The 21,758-nt window shown below is 39.8% G+C and overlaps 3 protein-coding genes across 5 annotated transcripts; 1 reads left to right on the top strand and 2 right to left on the bottom strand.

Moving 5' to 3' along the window:
* Positions 1–1,905: 1,905 nt before the first annotated feature.
* On the top strand, positions 1,906–4,123 carry LOC138633306 (trafficking regulator of GLUT4 1-like). The gene is made up of 3 exons (XM_069719471.1): positions 1,906–2,736; positions 2,905–3,031; positions 3,120–4,123. Exons 1-3 carry the CDS (start codon positions 2,335–2,337, stop codon positions 3,131–3,133), a joined length of 543 nt encoding a protein of 180 aa, XP_069575572.1. The 5' UTR covers positions 1,906–2,334; the 3' UTR covers positions 3,134–4,123.
* LOC138633288 (Golgi SNAP receptor complex member 1-like) lies at positions 4,124–14,588 on the bottom strand. 3 transcript variants are annotated; one of them, XM_069719442.1, is made up of 9 exons: positions 14,539–14,588; positions 13,109–13,226; positions 12,627–12,705; positions 12,236–12,343; positions 11,958–12,049; positions 9,729–9,803; positions 5,166–5,195; positions 4,865–4,947; positions 4,124–4,596 (listed from the first exon to the last, which is right to left on the bottom strand). In XM_069719442.1, the coding sequence occupies exons 1-9, from the start codon at positions 14,564–14,566 to the stop codon at positions 4,472–4,474; spliced, it is 738 nt and encodes a 245-aa protein (XP_069575543.1). In that variant the 5' UTR covers positions 14,567–14,588; the 3' UTR covers positions 4,124–4,471. The 3 variants fall into 3 exon arrangements, with proteins under 3 accessions (XP_069575543.1, XP_069575551.1, XP_069575559.1); XM_069719450.1 differs by having other exon boundaries at positions 12,627–12,702; XM_069719458.1 differs by lacking the exons at positions 13,109–13,226; positions 14,539–14,588 and adding an exon at positions 13,000–13,019.
* Positions 14,589–16,529: 1,941 nt separating this feature from the next.
* Positions 16,530–17,647, bottom strand: LOC138635119 (beta-crystallin A1-like). The gene is made up of 5 exons (XM_069722452.1): positions 17,609–17,647; positions 17,390–17,508; positions 17,104–17,245; positions 16,879–17,021; positions 16,530–16,729 (listed from the first exon to the last, which is right to left on the bottom strand). Exons 1-5 carry the CDS (start codon positions 17,645–17,647, stop codon positions 16,582–16,584), a joined length of 591 nt encoding a protein of 196 aa, XP_069578553.1. The 3' UTR covers positions 16,530–16,581.
* Positions 17,648–21,758: the final 4,111 nt, after the last annotated feature.

The raw sequence follows: 21,758 nt of genomic DNA, 5'->3' as shown, positions 1-21,758 counted from the left end.
CACGATACTCTGTGAAACACATCTTCATGGTATCCACATCCACCTGTTATTTAAATGAACTAGTCTACAGTTACAGTTCACTGCAGGAAGTTCAATGACAGCCCAGTTTTATTTTAATATACACCATCATTTCATCATGCTGCACGTGTGCAACAAGATTAAACAGAACACAGATCCAATCACAAACTGCTCCATCGCTTACACAGATTTATAATGAAGTCTGAAAGGCACAAGATAACGGCAACTTTAAAATGACCGTCCTGGTAGGAAAGGCTCGGATGCTCAGCGAAATGAAGAGTCAAAATTTACAAATAATTCATCATACAGGAATGCCTGTTTCAGTGTTAGGACTTTTTTTTTTAATGGGGATTGTTTTTGGACATGCAGTAATATTAATATTATAATAATTAATATTAATAATAGCTATATGATGTATTATAACGAGTACAAGTGGAGCCAACTTCAGTTTTTGAGTAGTTAATCTAGAATGATGCATCAGATTTTTCAGTGTTGGATTGCAACTAAATACATTTACTCAATACTGCAGTGAAGTCTACATTCAGCGTACCAGTACTTCATCTTTTATGGTGTTTTATACGTCTAATTCACTACATTTCATGGAGAAATATTTGACCTTTTACTCTATTACAGCTTTAGTTACAAGTTCTTTCACAAATTAACATTTTACTAAAGATATGTTAGGTTTAAAACATGATAGTGTTAGTGTAAGTGCTCATTACACATTAAAGTATCAGTACTAATAACAACCTAATAATATTATATATATATAGTTATAGTCATATATATATGTATATATATATATATATAAATGTCAATATATATATATATATATATATGACTATAACTCTCATATTTCTGCATGAGTACTTTCACTGTTGATACTTTAAGTTGGCCTAGATTTGACGAATACTTAAATACTTTTTTTTAAGTGACATTTTAAATGTAGGATTTTTTTAATTGTAATGGAGTAAATACACCCACCTGGTATTTTACAAGGACCCCCTACTTATTCACACAATTGTTAAACCAGCCAATCATGTGGTAGCATAAAATCCATAAAATCCTGCAGGTCAGGAGCTTCAGTTAATGTTCACTTCAAACATCAGATTGGGCCTTCAGCGAGATAGTTGGTGCCAGATTGGCTGTGTTTCTGATTTCCTGGAATTTTCATCACAACAGTCCTTTTTACTGAGAGTGATGTGAAAATCAAACAAATAAACAACAATAACAATGAAACATTCAGTGAGTGGTAGTTCTCAGGTCAGGGGGCAATATCCAAACTGGTTGGCAGAAACTCAGATAACCACTCTTTCCAACTGTGGGAGCAAACATGGAGCAGAATCTCAAAGGAAAGTCTTCAACATGTGGAATCCAAACCACCAAGAACTAAGGCAAATTTGGTGTGTGTGTGTGTGTGTGTGTGTGTGTGTGTGTGTGTGTGTGTGTGCGTGTGTGTGTACATATTGTTACTTTTACTGAAATAAATGATTTCAATGATTCGAGACTGATCCAATGGTTACTCAGTAATATGTAAATAGAAACTAATTTGGCAGGTGATTGATAAAGCCATACATGGTGGTAAGAAATTTTCAATGCACAAATAAATATGCTCATATGTGTCATTTTTGTAAATAGGCAGAAAAAGGCGGACTTAGGGGCCCCCTAGCGTGACAGAGCGAGGCTCCCGTTGGACGCTTTAATATGGCAGAATACAACTTTACATGAGTATCTGAGTCAGCAGGTCGTGCATATGTTGAGAGGCTTGTGGTTCGGTATCCGCCCTACTCCCTCTCCACTTCTCTCTTTCTCCCTCACACACCCTGTGCGGAGTCCGATATGCTGATCCAACGGCTACTCCCGCGCGTAAATGGAAAGCTTTTACGCACCGCGCGTGTTCACTTCAAAAGAGGTTTAATTGTTGTTTTTGCATTGTCACACGCCTCGCCTGGAGCATAAATAAGCATCAAGCACCGGGGATGTGCTGGGGAGATGTAAGGGATGCGGTAATACCTCACTCCATAATACAGGGGGGTGGGGGGTAAAAGGCAAGGCGTGCGTCCGGACGCTCACCGCCAACTAAACGCGAGAGGAACTCAGACATCAATAACATCTCGCTCATCAATAAGAAATTTGGATGGAGTTAGACTGCCTAATTAAATAGGTTGCCTTGAATTACGCTCTCTGAATTTATAATATTTAATCTGATGACCCCCAATGGACAGCATCTGAAGGAAGACTCTTCAGCATCTCCCTCCATAGGAAGGCGGCGCGGACAGACGAATAATACGACTTAGAGATTCTAATCTTTCAGAGATGGCTATCAACACTGATGCAACCTATGGGAAAAGCGCCCTCGGCGAGAGGGAAGTTTCCAACCCCACAGATTTCCAGGACACGGAGAAGCTACTGAGCACCGCGACCACCGAGCCCACCGGGCAGAGCAATCTCAAACCGTCCGACTCCTTCTCCCTCAACATCAGAGGGAGCATCCGGTCTCTGAACGCGGAACAGAACGGACACAGATCCCCGCTAAAGTCGGGCTCTGTCGGGCACCTACAGCCCCCAGCCCGTTCCACGTCCCGGCTCAGCCTGGGTCCGGTGCCCTCCCCAGTGCCGCCCGGGTCCGCACCCCCGACTTATCTCTGGCTCGCCGTGCTGTCCTGTTTGTGTCCCGCCGTGCCGCTCAACATCTGTGCTTTGTGGTATGCAAATGTGGTGAGTGCTACATGTGTTTGAACTTTCTTTATATAGATTATCTGTGTGCTTTAAATCTTTGGGTGTTTTCTAAATATAGTTGTTAGCACTACAGGTGCATAGCTTCTATGTTGCATTTAAATAATGAAGGGTTGATCTCCTCCTTTCCTTTCCTTTCCTTTCTATTAGTCGAGGTCTGTTCTCCACACAGGAGACATTGAAGGAGCAAGGAAGTACGGGCGTCTATCTCTGCTGCTCAGCACTCTCGCAATGCTGCTGGGTGTGGCTGTAATCATCTTCATAGTGTTTACAATAGGTATGGAGGAAAGACATAAAAAAAACACACACACTCAAGTCTTAGTATGACAAGGTGTATCTTAATTTTTCTTCTCTCCGTATCTCAGAGACCCAGAAGTGAACTGTGGGATGGAAGGAGTCTCTCTGAACTTCACCTGATCTCGAATTTGCACACATGAAAGAGGAGGAGAGGTGTCAATTTGAAGATGGAAAAAAAAAAAGCACAAAATCTCAGTTGAAAACAAGCTGAAGAGACTCTAAAGTACAACTTATTGTTTTGTCTGCTATGGACTTTGGAACAAAAAGGAGGAAACAAGGCGCAGGTCGTATCTCTTCTTTTTCTAGCAACACTCATGTCCAGTAACCCCAGAAACTCAGGGACCCAGGAAGGAACACACAGGCTGCACTCAGTCATCGGGTCCGACTGTCAGTCAGCGCTCCTAATCCAAACTAGTGGACTAGTGTACTTTAGTACACACCTGCCTCACACACAGACAATTGGATGGCGCTACATTTTGCTTGTCGAAACAAACACCTACAGCATCATTAAGAGGATGTCTGAAAGACAAAAGTAGACAACACCATCATCTTCATAAAAAAAAAAAAACCAACACACATAATAGGATTTGTGCATGGTGTAAATAAAAAAAAAATAAAAACAAGACTTCATTCAGTGCACCTCTAGTCTGTAATGTCGCCACTGCCTGTCCTCTTTTTTGAATATCTGCAACAAAGTACAGACTGACTTTCCTTTCGGTTCGACACTGCTGGACTTTTGTGGCTTTGGGCGGACGTATAACCTTTTTTCATACTTTGTTTTCATGACGATAAAAACACATGTATGTTTATTACAACAATACCCTTCTGCAGTCATATGTGACAATGTTGCTTTGCGTGCTAACGATGATAAATTGATTGTGAACTGAAGCGTGTGGATCTCTAAAACTCATTATGTTTACAATATACTGCAAGATATGAACGGGGCTGATCCCCCCTTGTATGCACTGATCTTGGCACTCTGATGTTCATGTTTATACATTTATACTGTATGACTGGTTTACTGTGCCATAGCTCTGCATGTCTGAAATAAACTTGAATGAGCATGACCAACTTGAAAGTGAGCTTATCACCTTTATTTAAGAAAGTACGACATCGACAGTGAACAATCCCCGTAAAATACGACTTTGTGCATTTATAACGCGTTATATTACACAAAATTCCCAGATGGCAATGTTATCATAATTCAGAAAATAAATAAACCCTCCAAACTGAGGGTTGAAATTCGTTTGTTTTAATTAAGACTGTGATATTTAAAGTAGAATAATTTTACTCTTTTTGACATGTTTTTAGGGAGGGTAAATGAAGAAACATATGAGAGGGTAAAAAAAACGTCTTGGCGACACTTGGACGGAGCAACAATGAATGTTTATTTGTCCTGGTCAGTCAGATGACCAGCGAATCAGTGGAACGTGTAGAGCAACAGGAGTACAGTGCAGACGCCGATCACCACACCTAGAATTAAAGAGTCCCGCCTCTTGCGCAAATCGATTTTCTGGATGAGACTGTTGATGGCAGGGAAACGATCTGAGGGGCGGGGAAGTGTGGTGAAGGAGAATGATTTAAATCCAAGCCGGGCTTCCTTTCCTTGCAATAAGTAAGAGACAGAAAGCATCAGCTCCCAACACAAGCTGGAAAATAAATAAATGGAGGCTAATGGTGGAGTCATTTCACAGGCCGGATGCAACTCAGATGGACCTGTGCAAACACGCAAAGTGGACATTTTCACATGTTTGCAGACAAAGTAACAAACAAGAGAGAAGGAAGAGAGGTAATTTCAATGATCAAAGGATACTGGCCAAAGTTGTGACCCTGGTTTGAATGGACTTCAGCATCCCACGCTGAAATGTGATGTTCTCTTTGGTAGCCATGGCGATACTGGAGGGAGACAAACCATGAGGGATTAGCGGCACCAAAAGAGGCCGTTTTGCTGTCTTCACAGCATCACTTGAAGCTGGTTTCAGCTGATGAGCTAGACAGTGGGGAGGCTTTAAAAGACCTGAAGGTATTGTGTTTGCTTATGATGTGTGTGTGTATGTTGAGTGACTGAAAGTGAAAGCAGAGAGGAGGAGAGTGAATGGAGCGGTACAGCTTACCTTATTGCATTGTCAATAAGGCTATCGGAGCTGGGAACATGAAACGGAAAGAAAAGAAGACAAAAGTCAGATCAAGTCATCAGAAACACCTTCTTCAGTGAAGTCAAAGATGTCCACTTCCTAAAATAACCTTTTCAAATGTATAATTATTAAGAGTCACGAGATGATTCAGCAGCACACGGGGGAAGCCTGCGCTTCCTCTGATTCCTGCGAGAGACGGCAAAGTGCTGCATCCCGGAGGATTTTTAGGAAAGCCGATTCATGTCGATTAGTATTATTTCTGCTCTGAACATGCGAGTAAATGAATTTTAAGGCGGTGACCTTTCTTATTTGCTTTAGGCGTATGTAAGAAAGACCGGAAACTGAGCCTGCACACACGTGGACGAGGTTTCAGCCGGCTGCCACTAGCTGCTGAGATAATTGATGGAGAGAAAAATGAAGTGTTCAGTCCGGGACTGAGCAGAGGCTGGAAGGGCAGCAGTGAGCATCCTGTCGGACTCCGCTGGAGACCAGAAATCAATACGGTGCTTTATACTTCCTCCATCTATTCGTCAACCTCTCCCACAATCTCTCTGCTGCCGTCCTCTGCTATTTCTGACGATGCTTCGTGAGCAGGCAGAGTCCACAGACGAGGCAGCCTCTCGCTTTTTCATGTCTCTGCTTCTCTTTATTCACTTCTTTTATATGTGGACCTACTCTCCCCACTACAGTATGAGATTATAAAGCAGTATAGATTTAGCTTCAAGCAATTATTTGATTTTGTCTATGCAGGAGAGCTGACTGAAATATCTAGAAATTCTTTATCCGTGTACATCTATAATACAGAACACTAAATATTCTGTATAAACATATACTGTATAATATAAGTCTGTCCTTATATATACATATATATACACACACACACACACACACACACATACATATCAGCTCTCATTAGCTGCCTGAAAAGAGTCTTCTTGGCCTTAAAATTCCTTCTCCTTCACCTTCAAATACCAAATATGAGTGCAACTGAAACACACCCAAAGAAAAAGAAGCAAAAAAATAAACAAACAAACCAACATTCTTTCTCAATCAGAGCACAGATCAATGTGATTGATAACAAAAAGCCTTACATTCAAGCTACAAGCAATAGTCAGTCCTCTATTTAAAATCATGATATAGTTTTGCCACAAAATACTCATATTGCCACATCTAAGCTCACTTTTTCTAAGTGATGATGCGGTAATTCAGCGAAATGAAATAAATCACAACATCAGATACTGTGTATATGGACATAAACTGAATCAATGTGATGAACAATAACACGTTGAAAAACAGGATCAAAAACAAAATTGTTGCATTTCTATTTTTGTTGAGTGTAATTTTGATTATTTGAATAGTTTTCATCACGTCTAAAACTGTAAATCACTTCTTTTTTTTTTCAATTTGAAACATAATCTGTCAATTATTTTGTTAAGAAATTGTTGTAAAATAGTGAAACATGCCCTTCATAACTTCCCAGACCGTCAGGTGAAGTCTTCAAATTGCTTTTTTTTTTTTCTTTTCTCACCAGGAGTCCAAAAACCAAAGACATTCAGTTTGCTGGTATAGAATACCAACTAAACCAGAAACTACTCAAACTTAAAAAGTTGAAACCAGCAATTTTTGCCCCTTTTTCTGAAATCAACATAAACAAGACCTAAAATCAACTAAATCACTCTGTACCTGTCAATGCTGAGATGATACGGGACGATTTCTTGGTTTCAGTATTAAACATTCGTTGATGAAACTCTATTAAACAAACATCCCCCTCTCCTCCTTCGATTCTGTTGAAATGAGGACATGAACTTTGAACCACCACGGAGACGATCACACGAGTCCTCACAAATCACAGACGTGTTTCCTTCCATCCATCTCTCGGCACCGGTCAACGTCTCAGACTCCACGTGTGTCTGTCTCCAACTCTTCAAGACTGGTTGAATGCTCTCCATCTTGTATATTATTCTGTCTGTTTACATTTACACGTTACACATTAAGCGGTTGCCGTGCCGCAGATGCGATAATGCAGAACAGAAATCAAACATTACATGCCGACTGCACTAACAAGGCGACTCAGCTGCCGAGTGTCGGCACGAGATTTAACAGCCTAATATTTCTTTCAATATTTGTCTTCATCTTTTTAGGTCTGATAACACTGACAACAACAACAACAACAACACTTCCATCCGTTGTCGCGACGGGAAGATTGGAGCTGAGAATGAGTTTAATGTGAAAGGTAACTTTAACTTCTGCAGACCGGGAGGATTTCCACGACATGTTTATCTAAACGCGTCTAAACGTAACGTTCTGTGGGATCATCTGGAGAGTTTTACGACACCATCACTGATCTCTGCAGCTCCGCAGCTGATATTGGGGGGGAAATTATTCTCTGGGTAACATCAGCAAAATCCATGGAACAAACCAAGGATGCAAGTTTTTCCATATTGCTGAAATTCATACTTCAAGTGAAGAATCTTTTGAAGAATTAATGGAACTTGAGGTGTTCTGTCTTTTTTTATGTGTTTTTTTTTTTAAACATAATGTCTCTTTCACAAAACACGACAAGAACAATGTGGTTTATTCTCCGAGAAGTTTTGAACTGCAGAGAAGAACTAGTTAGAAACACACCTTGACCTTCAATATGGAGTCTGAAAACTAAATCATCCACTTAAAGTGTAAAAAAAAAAAAAGATTATTTAAACCAAGGAAAACACGATTCCCATTCTGGTTGGAATTTCTGATTCGTGATTAAATCTCCTGATCTGTTCTCAGTAGACACGCTGCGGTTTCACATGTTTTGGTTCATAACCGCAAACTCAAAGTGAAATTGAAGTTTAAATGTCAGAACTCAAATTTGTGACTTGTGCTTGTTTTGTGGTTTAAGTTAAAAAAAAAAAAAAAATGACGCACTAAGTCTGAAAGTAAAAGTGATTCATATTAATAAGCATCTGGCTGATGTTTTTTTTTAACTGTACTACTTTTTAAGTGTTAAAAGACAAATGAACATTAATGTCTGCTGTAAAACATCACTTAAATATAAAAGTAGAATTCGAAAATATTGCGTCAATTAACTCAGATTTAAGATTGAGTCTAACAAATCAGAAGCCACAGCCATGGATGAAAAATTAGACCTTACATTAGAGGTACAGAGAGATGCCGTCACTTGTGTTCAGATCTGTGATAAAGTCTTTACATTTTTCTATGTAAAAGTCAATGAAAACAAAATCATGCGTGCTGATAAAGAATTTAAACACGTGCCTCATTTAACATGTTGATAAATGATTAATGAGACTCACAATTTGTGTTGGGTATGCCTTAAAGCAGGACTTAAAAAACCTTTCTAATGTTGTAAATACCCCAGTATATTTCCACATACAGTTCTAATGTTCAATTTGTGTAAATAAATACATACTCGGATAATATTTTGGTGTTGTTTGTAATTCATGGTCTACTTTTGGTTATTTTTGCTGCGACAACATCACATTTCTGTTAACAGGAAGTAAATCGAGAGGACAGTCATAAATCCAGCTGATTTTGTGGAAACTGTACAGAACAAAGCAATGCTACAAACCCCACAGTGTTTTAAAATTGGTTGGATTTTAGCACAATGTTGAGAAAAATCAACGTGGACAAATGTAACTTTAAGTGAGTGAATAAAGAAACATGAGAGTGAGTTCAAGTCCGGATGAGCCTCCCCGAGTCTCTGTAATGGCACTTTGCTCCATCAACAGAAAAGATTACGAGAAAATGTACAATGTGCTTGTTTAACAGTGGATGTCCCGGGAGGGGAAACTGCTCGGTGGCTGTATCACCCCTTCATTGCCACATGCGAACATAATCTTACATTTACCATGAGCTGATGCAGCGCCGCGACACCAAGTCTTACGTTTCCCCTTCAGACGGTCAGACACACACTTTCATCATGTAGATGGATATAAATACAGAACTGGGCTCGGTGTCATCAGATACCCACTATTAAAGTATCAGTATTATTTTGTTCTCTTCTTTTTTCCTCTTTTCATGTTGATGACTCAGCAGCTACGTTGTTCCACGACGCACTGACAACACGAGCTGCTGTAACTCACTATGAAACCTTTTCGTCCACACGTGTCCTAATTTACATTCTTCTGTTTGTCGTGTGAAAATGTTCCAGAAATACATGATCACCCACGAGGTAGTGTGAGTACCAACATGTCTAGAAAGCTAATGACATGCATGTACACGTAACCACAAACAAGGAAAAGCACATACAGGCTGCCTGTTGCGTTTCACACCACAATACCCACTTAGTCCGTGTCTGGGAACAGAACAGACTGCAGAATAATAGCATTAACTCCTTTTAGGCTGTATCTGAACTAATGGATGCTCATTTTTTCCCCCCATTTCATTATGAGAATTACAGCGAACACGTCACGGAGCAAAATTGTCATACTCAAAGTTAAGTCCACTGTATCGTAAACAGGGACAAAGTTGTTGGCTTTTTTTGTGCAAGCGCGTAATAATTTCCTGCAGTTCTGTTCTGGTGTTTCTAAAGAAAGGTCTTACTTTCTGAGATGTTCATGTTCCTTCAGGAAGAGCTCGGTCCTTCTGTTATTCACCCCCGAGCTGCTCTTGTAGGACCTGAGCAAAGAAAAAAAAAAAAAAAAAAAAAAGAGTGGGAAACATGAAAAGAAGGAGAATTGGACAGGATAGAGGAAATGTAAAACCAAAAACAGTGTTATTCCTTTTTTTTTCCACCTATATTTTAATAGAGACTGTACAGATCCGGGCAGGAAGGACAGGAAATGTGGTGCGGGAGATTCAGAGGTTTGACATGCAACCGTCAACAACAGACCAGTCGTTACCACATGACACGACACAACCAGTAGGCAAAGGCTCACAATGGCAATGTTTACCATAGTCACCATCTTATTTTAGCATACTGACATTTGCCAAATAACACTGAACACAAAGAACGGCGGAGGCTGATGAGGGAAGTCATCCGTTGGGCAAGAGATTTTGACCCGATGAAGAGGCGGAGATGTAAAAGATGACCAAAGTTATTACAATGGAAACCTGAAGGGAACATGAATGTGTGTAGCTCATTTCATTGCAATCCATCCAATAGTCTAGACATGGTGTTAAAAAACATACATGTCAGCATCATAGCGAGAAGACACCATCAAAAACAGGCCTATCGCCCGTCGCTGCTTCAGTCTGAAACTGGTGTTTTACTCCCTCTTGTGAACTGAAGCCCAGATGCTGATTATGAACTTCCTGCTTGAAGGCTTTTAAGTGATTAGCTCTGCTTAACCCAAAGTGCCGTCGTCCATCACTTATTTACCCCCTCCCCCCGCCCCTCCCTCCTCCTCCTCCCAATGTGGACTGATCATCAATTCAATTCATCATCCATTATCCCTCATTGTCTCGTTGTTTCTCCACACCTCTCATGTCTATGGAAATAATTCCAATTGACTCTCATAGTTTTCATCAAAGGTGAACTTCAGATGAGGACAACGACTCCCCCCCCGCCCTCCCTTCCTCTATCTTGACCGTCTTGCTCTCCATCTCCACCCCTGAAGAAGCATTTCTCTATATCAGGGAGCCCAGATGTAACCACTCTCCCCCAGCTTTGGCTGAATGAAAGCCTTGTGGTTTGATTTACTGTAGAAGGCACTTAGGAAATATATCCCCAGAGAAAGAGAGAGATATATAGACACAAAGAGGGAGGGAGGCCAGCTAATACGAGGAGGTGTCTCTTATTAGAGGAGGAAATATGATAGAGGGAATGGAAAGTATTAAAGTGTGTGGGGATTCACACACAAACTGGACATTTCCGCCTCCTGCTGGTTAATAATAACCAGCAAAAATGTACAGAGCAGGAAGGAAGAGAAAGGGAAGGAAGGAAAGATGAAAACACAAGAAACGGTGTGTGGGGGAAAAAACAGGGATGGAAGGAATTCAGGAGGGAAAGGCTGACAGTGCTGCGATGACACAGGATTAGAGCACTCCAGTGATTTAGTGCTGCGTTCCTATAAAGTTTAGGGACTTACAAGAAACATATTGAAACTAAGAAATCGTCAGAATCAATGCAATAACTTAGAATCCCCCTAAAAGATTTTATTTTATTTTTTTAAAAAAAAAATTTTAAACAACTTCTTCGGCTTCCAGCTTCTCAATGTAAATATTTTTTATAATAATTTCTTTTCATTTTTGACTGGCAGTTTGTTCAAAAAACAGCAATATGAATATACAAGCTTGTGTTCTGTGAACTTATAATGGGCATTGCACATTTTCCCACATTTAAAAGTGTACAAAACTAATCAAATAAATAAAACAAATCATAAATAATCACTAGTTACTTGTCTCATGAAATTTTAACCAAATCTGACAATCAGTGCAGCATCAAAAGCAGAGAAACAAATGGCAGAGATCTTTAACAACTTAAATTTTTACCATCAGTGTGCAGGAGATAAATGATAATTCTCTGTCAATATTTAAATTTGAAAATGACACCTTGCTCTCTGGCAAAATCTGATTAACATATTTCTCTATTTTCTGACATTTTACAGACTAAAGTATTATTTGATCAATCAAGAAAACAGTATCTGGATTTACTGATACTGAAAATAATCATTATTTACAGCCCAGTTTTGTCATGTTATCAATTCACAAACTGAATATCAAAGCAACGTTTCACCTGTTAAATTTTCATCAACAACTCCTATTATGTTGTATGTGCTGAGATTAAACTACACAATGTTGTTGTTTTTATTGTTGTCTGATGGTACTTACTCAATGTCTCTGTGAACGGAGCCCAGTAGGTCCTCTCGTTCTCGCAGGCTGGAGAAGTTGCTTTTAGTTTTGTGGAACTCGTGAGTGTAGTCCTACAAGATAAAATATGATGAACTACAGTCAGCACACAAACATAATAACACAAAGGGAATTCACAAAGCCAAAATATATTACAATTACACAAATGTCTCTTCTTTCAAGCTGCAGAAAAGATTAACAACAACTTACACGTGGAGCTGAAACGCACGAATACAACAAAGCAAAGTTAATGTATGTACCTGTAAAATGTCTCTGTGTCTCTGTAAGGTGTGCATCAACGCAGCGTTATGTGACGAAGCTCCAGGGGTGTTCGTGTATTCAGCCATTTTGTCATTGACGGCTGTAAGCTGCCAAGGAAAGATCAAATTAATCTCAAGTAGCCATAGAAACCATGGTATTTATGGGTCTTGGGTGATCTTTAAACAGGATGCAATTTTAAATATTAGACTACAATAAAATACATTTTGTATCAAAGAGAAATGTATTATCATAAGCTTGCAATGTAATGCTAACAGTCTGAACAACTGCAGAAGAAACAGCATAAAAAAACCAGAAGGTAAGACAATCAGCTGCCACTGAAGGGAAACACTGAAACTACATCAACTGTGACTCTTAGTGTGGGACATTTACTTTAGCCAAGAGCTGCTCCAGCTCAGTCGTCATGGCCACGAGCATATTGTCTTGAGATGAGCCGAGAGAATCAGACCTGCTTTAAGAAGGAAAAGGAAACAGTGTTTAGGTTCAAGTTCAAGTTTTTCTTTTTCTTAATCCATGTCTGACAAAAATATGTTTAGTATCCAGAGTAGTGCAGCACAATTAATCAGGAAAATATGAAATTTTAACATCGATTTCTACATTTTTGAGCGGTCGATGCTCAAAATAGCAAATACTGCTTTCATGATATTCAGCCAAGAATTAAATTGATATAAAACAAAAAATAGAAACTATATTAATCAAAAATTTTGCTTATTTAGTCCAAATGTAAAAGTGTCAATAATGGCACCTTCCAAAGATTCCGATGGCACAAATATATTTCAAGCATCTCTGCAGGTTTCATTTGAGTCAGATATCGTCCCTGTTGTATGAAGTGAGGTGAGGACGGTGCTGTTGACCTGCTGTCTCTTTTATTCTGGTCCTTGCTGCTGCCGCTGTAGCTGGTGCAGAGCTTACTGAAGGAGACCAGCTTGAGGTCCAGCTCATTCTCCAGCTGCCTGGCCTGTTTACGCAAATCTGAGTGAAGAAACAGAGAAACACGCGTTTCACAATACAGACACACATTTAACGTGGAGAAAATGAAGACTGAAAACTCAGCAACGAGAAGCAGACAGGATGGAGCGGATGCTGCTGGTTCGTATTTGAGCGTGGCATGAAATTACACCAACTGGGCCACGTTGTCGTAGCAGGGTAGAGGAGACGTACATGTTTCAGCATTAGTCTTTAATATTTTAACCTTTCAGAAGCTATAAAATCTTCGAGCTTCAAAAACGGTCATTCCCCCCCCCCCAGTGTGGGAGGCCGGCTGCTCAGCAGCTGACAACAAGGCTCTTCAAAGGGTTATAAAACAGCACAAAACATCATGGCTGCCTTCTTCCCTCCCTGGAGGACACTGATCTGCTGCCTCTTGCACAGACTCCTAATCGACCGCAATAATATTAATCATTTGATGTCCAATAATATCTTTCTTCTAGCAATTATTAAAAAAAAAATCAACGTGCAATAGTGTAATTATATGTACAATAATCTTATTCTATGTGCTGTTTCAATCGATGCACCGCCGCACTTTATATTTTCTATTGTATTTTACTTATTTTTCAATATAAGATCATGTTATTTGTTACCTTAGGCACTTACCGGAAGTTGCAATTCTAATTTCATAGGATTTTACTACAATACAATAGCAATGACTTTCTTCTATTCTATTCTAGTCTTTTTCTTTTCTATTCTATTCTATTCTATTCTATTCTATTCTTCTATTCTATTCTATCCTTTTCTATTCTTTTCTTCTATTCTATTCTATTCTATTCTATTCTATTCTATCCTTCTATTCTATTCTATCCTATTCTATTCTATTCTATTCTATTCTATCCTTTTCTATTCTATTCTTTTCTATTCTATTCTATTCTATTCTATTCTATCCTATTCTATTCTTTTCTATTCTATTCTTTTCTTTTCTTTTCTTTTCTTACGAACAACTAAATTGTTAATGCTGCTACACGTTTGTTCGGATAAAACTTGCATTGCTGTTTCTTTATTTTACTTTTGTCCATTTTCCTGCAAATAGGTCGCACAGGGTAAAACAGCCAAAGTTACACACTTTGATAGAAAACAAACTTTTGACAAACAAACTTTTCAACTTCGACGTTAAAGACCAACAAGCTAACAGGTTAGCGTGGAGTTAGCTGGAGATACCTCCTCCACGTGGCTGTAAACATTATGAACGGAACCTGTTAGACGTAGAAGACCGGGAATCGGCGAATAACAATAAAACATGTACCTGTCATACAGCTATCTCTTTTAAATTAGACACTGAAACACGTCTTACCTTCCCAGTAGTTACTGCTGGTTGCCATGTTTGTTGTTGCACGTCATCATTAGCCGTCAAGAAGAAATAAATGTCGCACTTTTCCTTTCGCCCGCAGCGGCCTCTAGCGGTCTCCTGCCGCAATTGCATATCTCCCTAAACCCCCATTTGTCGTGAAGTAAAATGTGAAAGACGATAGTAGAGCCTCAACAGCCTCGTTGTTTAATGGTTAAATACGCGTATTGTTGGTTTTAGATTATTTTACATGATGATGACGCTTTGTCCTGCAGGTAGGCCTCAGTGCTGGCACATCTTTCGTTTTAGTAGTGGAAATACCAAAACAAAACACCCTGTTGCAAATCTTACATAAATTTTTTTTTTACTTGGGTAAGAATACAAAAACATAATCAGCAGAATTTGCTTGATGTATCATTTTAAAGCTACGAATGGCAGTGATGGAAAATAACCACTTACCGATGTAGGCTACTTTTGAGGCAGACCTACTTGTACTTTACTTGAATATAATGACCTATCTCAGTTGTACTTTTTATTCTTCTGCTTTTATCTGATAGTAGCAACTACTGCACTTTACATCGGCTATTTATTTTTCACATCAAAAATATTCAATGGGCTCATAATAACTTTGGATTGTAAAGTAGGGCTATTAAAAAAAACCAGTGAGGGCAGATTGTCATGTTTCACAAGGACAGGCTGCCCCTCTAAAGTGCTTTCTATTTACTATTTCTATTTACTGTGAAACTTTTACTTTTGATACTCCAACTCTGTTTTAGCAACTGGTACCTTCTGTACTTTTACTTAAGTAGGAGTTTTAATGCAGAATTTTTTTTCTTTGCTGAGGAGCCAAAGACTTTAATTGTTTATTCACTATGTGTACACTTGGTGTGGCTTCAGTGTTATCTAGAGCACAGCTATGCAGGTAGGTCTGTTGTATTCACGTGTTTTTGACACCGGAAGAGCAAACAGATCTTTGACCGCAGGTGGCGCTTAGGTTTGTTCGTCTGCTGTGAGCATAGACTGCATATGAAAAGAGTTGTGTGGTGATTAATAACCCCGTCGTATCAAGTTTCATATTAACCAGCTTTAAACTTTGACCCAATTCTGTATTTTTTTGACAGTTCTTTTATATGATATTTCATAGCAGCGTATTTAGCCTACTTGAACTTTGCACATCATGTTTCTATGGAAACAGTGCAGAAATCTTGTGCACCATTTTATACATTTGAACCCAAAATGAATCCTCACATAGCCTATCTGCTATCTTTGGAAACTTTGAAAGTTTCACTGATTAAAATAAGGTTCTGTGGATTTGTACAGAGGTCAAGGGTTTTTAAAGAGGTGAATTTCTTTGCATAATTTGGCTATTTGCTCAAAGGTTTCACCAAACAAGTACATGTTTTTCAGGTTGATTATAATTTTAGGTGTTTGCTGCTCTCCAGAGGTGTCAAATTTGCAGGTACAGAAAGACAAAACACAGATGTGATTGAGTTTCATGTAAACATCGTGAATCTCTGTATTTCTTTGCTCATTCTCTTTATTCATCGTCTTGAACAGGCAGTCATGGATATCACAGTAACAGCAAGACTGGTTGTTGTGTTGATGTAGAAGACAATGATGATGATGATGATGATGATGAGATTATGCCATCAATGGTGGAGATGAAAAAGAGCAAAAACTTTGAGGGGTTTTCACCGTTCTGAAGCCAACCTCGGCAGGTGAGGCCTCTCTTTGACACTGAATCAACTTTTTCGCTCAATTCTGTCATTCCTATTTTCTGTCTTTCTTACATCTTTCCTTTCATTTGAGATGTTTTCTTGAAAAAAAAAAAAAAAAAAAAGTGCTGTGAACAACTGACGCCAGTGAGCACCTGAAGTCCAGTCCCGGATCCTGCTATGCCTAGCCGAAGCAGCCGAGCTGGGGAGATTGAGGTTGCAGGAGAGGAGGAGGAGAAGGAGGGATGGAAGTGCAGGAAGAAGGAAGGAGGAGGAGGAGGAGGAGGAGGAGGAGGAGGAGGAGATCAAGAGGTAGGAAGGGAGCGCTCCCCTCTCAGTGCTGGATCCTCCTGATGGACTGAATCTGGGGAGTCTGGGAGTGGGAGCCAAACTCACGGTAACACTTGTACTCTCCTCCGCGACAGTCACTCTCCATGATGTACTGGTAGCCACGGTAACCAGGGAACTGGTAGCACACAAAGCTGCAGGAATAACAACATGCTAATTAAATATACACACTTCCATAATCAAGTAAACGTAGGTAAAAGTAGTGATGTTCTTGTGAAGTATTGTGTATATAGTGTATATACTATACTTCAGTTAATGTCGAACATCATGACGGTGAACTTACGCTCCACTCTGAATGTGCATGGATCCGACCTCCTTGTTCATCCAGCCCATGGCCTGCAGAGAGGGGTAGTCATCACACAGCTCAAACTGATGACCCGTCATGTTCTCCATCTCGAAGATGGTCATGCGGGACTCCTTGTGGCTCTGAGCAAAGGAGGAGAAATGGAGGTTTAGCACGAGCTGAGACGAAGCTAATGTCAACTCAGGGTTGTTCTGTGCAACCTACAGCGCAGCAGATGGGCCTGAAGGAGATCATTCTCTCAATGCGGTAGGAGTTGCTGCCGCTGTAGGCCTCAAAGCGAGGGTAGTCTCCCTTCTCCAGGATAAACTGCTGGCCGATGAAGCTGGAGTGCTCGTAGCCCACCCAGCTGTAAGTCAGACACCAAGGAGATAAATGATCAGCACATTTTTTTTTTAAATCCACCAAAATCTAAAGAAAAGTTGTTCCTTTCTAGTTTATTAAATCAGCTGTAACATTTCCAAAAGTGAGGAAAAACTCTCTGGGTACGTACGCGCCGCACTCGACCTTCAGGGAGCGAATGTTCTCCATCCCACACTCCATGATGTTCTGGCAGCAGGCGGTGAACTCCATACGTCTGCCCTGGAAGAACTCCTGGTCGTACACAGTGATCTGAAAAGCACAAAAGCCATGAAAGAAGGAAGCGAATACAGCTGAATATTTAACTCACCCCATAAACAATACAAAACATATATGTGAAGATTAAGCTTACCTTCCAAGGGCCCATGGGCATGGGGTTTGTCAGTGCCATGTTTTTTTTTCTTTTTTACAGCAGTACCTGCGGGGGAAACACAGAAGATGCTGAAAAACACACCTGTGTAATAGAAACACCGTCTTCCTCTGATTAATCTAAACAACCACACATTTGTCGTTCTTTCTACAGCTCTGGGTGGCATTAGCTTTCTGTCTGAACCGCACCTCACTGTCTACTGTGTCGCACGCTTAACTCTGAAGTGGACAGACTAAAAGAGACAACCTGGAGCTTCCTGTTTACTTTTCTTCATTTTTTTTAACCTCCTGTTTTAAAATGAATCAGTTCTTTTGCATTAAAGGTAACCAAGCTACTCTAGTTGATAAATTGCATTAGAGGCCCGTACTGCGTCATGTCCATAGGTTGGGAAACTGTGCTGTATTGTTAACTACTTTAACTAGTTTGACCTACCCAAACTGGTGAGATGTGTGTCGCAGGGTTCCACTGACCGGTCTGCAGAAACAGTGTGTATGGGGCTATATATACACCCGTGGGTGTCGGGGGGCCGGGGAGCCGGGGGGTAGGCATGCCTGGACTCATGTCAGCACTTTACTTTGGACTCCATTGTTTTGTTGTGTGATCCACAGAGGGGTTAACACACAGACACACAGTGATTCATGAAAACACAAAGAGGGCATGCGGCTATACGGCGTTACGTACGCCTATGTGGTGAATCTATATGTTAAAGGGAAAAAAAGCAGGCTGGTTTTCTACAGCAGTTTGTGGAACCATTATCATATCGGCTACATGAAAATGCAGTTCAGTGCTAAAATTCTTTAGGTTGCTGTTTGGATTGATTGATTGATTGATTGATTGATTGATTGATTGATTGATTGATTGATTGATTGATTGATTGATTGATTGATTGATTGATTGATTGATTGATTGCTTAAAGCTGCCAGAACAGATTTTTGGATGCATGTGGGATTGTCAAAAGGTTTTTTCAGTAGTCACTCACAACGTGTTTTAAATGATGTTGTGATTCATAAATGAGAAATGGATGCTTGCCAGCTGTTAATAGCCCTTTAAAAGGCATATTGAGGCCCCTGGGAAATATTTACATGATGACATATGTTGTTAAACTCCAAATAAAGCATATAGACAATACTAATCGATCATTAATCAGGTAGTCAAAATGATGTGTCCTTTGAATTATTATTTATATCTGTCTGTTCAACCAGTCACACTCATTAACATGGGAGCAGGAGGTGGAGTTGCTGAAGGGGCTGCAAAAAATAATTCAATTCATATGTTGTTTTCCTTTTGTTTCTAGTGTGTAGTCCTCTGATGTTTGTGGCTGGACAGTTTGTGCTCCATCACATCATTGTATGGAGTTAGTTTGTCTCATCGCCCGCCATTCATAAAAGAGCATCATATCAATCACGTCATCATTTAGATTGATTGTTTTTCTCCACCTTGTGCTGGATGATTTGTAAATTAATTTCAACATGAATCTAATTTTCCTGGTTTAATGGCAGCTAGATAAAAACTGGATCGATGACATTAACACTGTGTTTGAAACAGGATGATGTTTGTAATCTAAACAGGCTCTTTTATTGATAATAAAGAGTGATGCAATCCATCGAGGCCGTAAAGGAAGAAGTAGAGATTTAACAAAACTCAAATGAGAGTCTGATACAAAGTTTAAACCTGCTCTTCCAAACTGAGCCAGTCTGCTATGCATTTGTTCTGTTTGTGTTTTTTAGTATTGAATGAAAAAAGCTGTTGCTATTTTTGGAAAATCAGTCCAAGTGAATAAATCAACAATAAAGGTTAGCACAGGGCATTGGCCTCATTGGCAAGTCTGGCAGCGCTTTGGCATCGACAGGCGAGTTGTGATTGGCAGTTTCCCATTCTGATAGCAGTAGATAATTATTATACTGGGAATGTATTGTGGTAATGAGATAAGAGCGGCCCAGGTGTATTCATTGCTTTTTGTGCTTCCGATTGATCTGTACCTGACTAGTCAAGCACGCAAACATGTTTTAAACACCAACTTCTGCCTTTTAACTACTACTACTATTAATATACCTATTTATGTAATTTATCCTTAATGTTTGAATTGATGAGTGTATTTTACAGTATTTGCTCCTCATTGTGTCATTAAAGTAGGGAGCAGCTGTGTAGGTACATAACTGAGCGTTTACCCTCCTCTCTCCTCTTGCTGCTCTGAACAATAAACATTTAGGAATGGCTTACTGAGGTCAGCACATTGTCCAGACTCTCTGTCTGTGTGTGTGTGTGTGTGTGTGTGTGTGTGTGTGTGTGTGTGTGTGTGTGTGTGTGTGTGTGTGTGTGTGTGTGTGTGTGTGTGTGCGTGTGTGTTCATGTGCATCTCATTTCCTGATTTATGTCTACAATAGACCGAGACACATCGATGCATCTAAACTTATTCAAAATGACATTACAGTAATAATATATTTGTGAATACATCGCTGATCAAAGTGTATTTGTTCAGGTCTGAATGTGGGACAGGACAGACATATATGTCTATGTGTGTGTGTGTGTGTGTGTGTGTGTGTGTGTGTGTGTGTGTGTGTGTGTGTGTGTGTGTGTGTGTGTGTGCGTGTGTGTGTGTGTGTGCATGTGTGTTTCTGCTGATGATAGCAGCAGCAGCTCAGACATGACAAAGGGACGAGCAAACTCAGCAGGCCGATGTGAAGAGCCCACAGTGACCATATAGCCGACTCGCAGTGTCCACATACAGATATCATAGATACACGCCACAAAACCTCAAGTTTCCTCTGTACATGTTTAATACACACTACCTGCATCACATGCAGTGTCTCTCACAGACACACACTTAGCCACACATACAGCCTGCATATTTAATAGTCCTTACAAAGAAGTGAGCTAAAACCCCAAACCTGTTTTGATATTTTGATATCTTGGGTTGGAAAGAGTGTTTTTTTTCTCTCAGTTCAGTCTTTAATGACTCAGCAGGGGATTTTGGTCGGCATAAAACCAGCTGCCTTCGTCACTTCTTGTTATAACTGAGTTAAATTGCGTACTCGGGGTCAGAAAGAGCCGTCAGCCATCACAAAACCCATCTTTATTTCTTCCTCAGCTAATGAAAAGAGGACAACCCCAACTCAATTTAAAACTGGTTTTGCAGTAAATGCAGACTGCCTCTAGGGTGCAACATTTCCACATAAACCTTGTTTTTCCAGTCTTTTATTAGTATTAGATATTTAAGGAGCTGTAATCTCTCAAGAAGCCATGTGTAAAACACAGCTGCAGCAGAACAAGTCTGTCTAGAGTGGCTCCTCGTGGACCTGAAATCTGTGTGCACTCTGAATATTTACACAGAAATCGGTCTTAACTGGCATTTTTGTTGTTGTTGTTGTTGTTGTTGTGGCATCTGTTAAATGCAGTTACAGCTCGTTTGGCACTGTTATCGTCACACGCACAGTGCCACTACAGAGCTGTGATGGACAGTCAAGTGTGACTGCGCTCTGCAGTGAGTCATGCAGAGACTTGACATGCATCAGTAGAGAGTGAAAGAGAGAGAAATAGGATTTAAACCTTGCAGTGTTGTTTACACCCAGCTCTCTCCTCAGCTTCTCCAACAATGATCCGTTGAGGTCTGTTCGTTGTTCCAAAAATACCAATATATGATTTAATTTCTTCAAAGGATCAGTCTTAGCCCAGTTAACAACAGCTGGAGATGTGAACTTTGGACAAATTGCTGCTAATTAGAACTTAGCTTATCAAAACAAAGTGCTATTGACATATGAAGTTGCAGATGCAGCTCAGACTTGGACCCCTTTATACATTTATATATATATATGTATAGGTGCCTGATTGCAAAATATATAATAGAAATAACACACTTTAAAAATACTCTTGTAAATCTTAATGTATGTATGCAGGTGCTTTAATGTTTTCATTGGTAAGAGAATCAGTTACTATCATAAAAACTACAAGTAACAGTTCTGCATTCAAAATGTTCTTAAAATATTAACAGTGAAAAGTCCTTCAGAAATCCCCCACGTAATTTAGGTGTAGGTGTCAGGCCTGACTGAGGGATCAGAGGAATCTGAGATTAATGAGGAAGAGGAGAAGGAAAGAAAAAGTTGAGAGCTACTTATAATCTTTGTTTTTGGCTCAT

Source organism: Brachyistius frenatus, unplaced genomic scaffold, assembly GCF_029030835.1.
Source record: "Brachyistius frenatus isolate BFR_SWC_R1_liver_20210118 unplaced genomic scaffold, ASM2903083v1 Contig_5, whole genome shotgun sequence".
Classification (NCBI taxonomy): Eukaryota; Metazoa; Chordata; class Actinopteri; family Embiotocidae; genus Brachyistius; species Brachyistius frenatus.
Note: the sequence above shows the minus strand (reverse complement) of the source record. Positions and strands in the feature narration are given on the sequence as shown.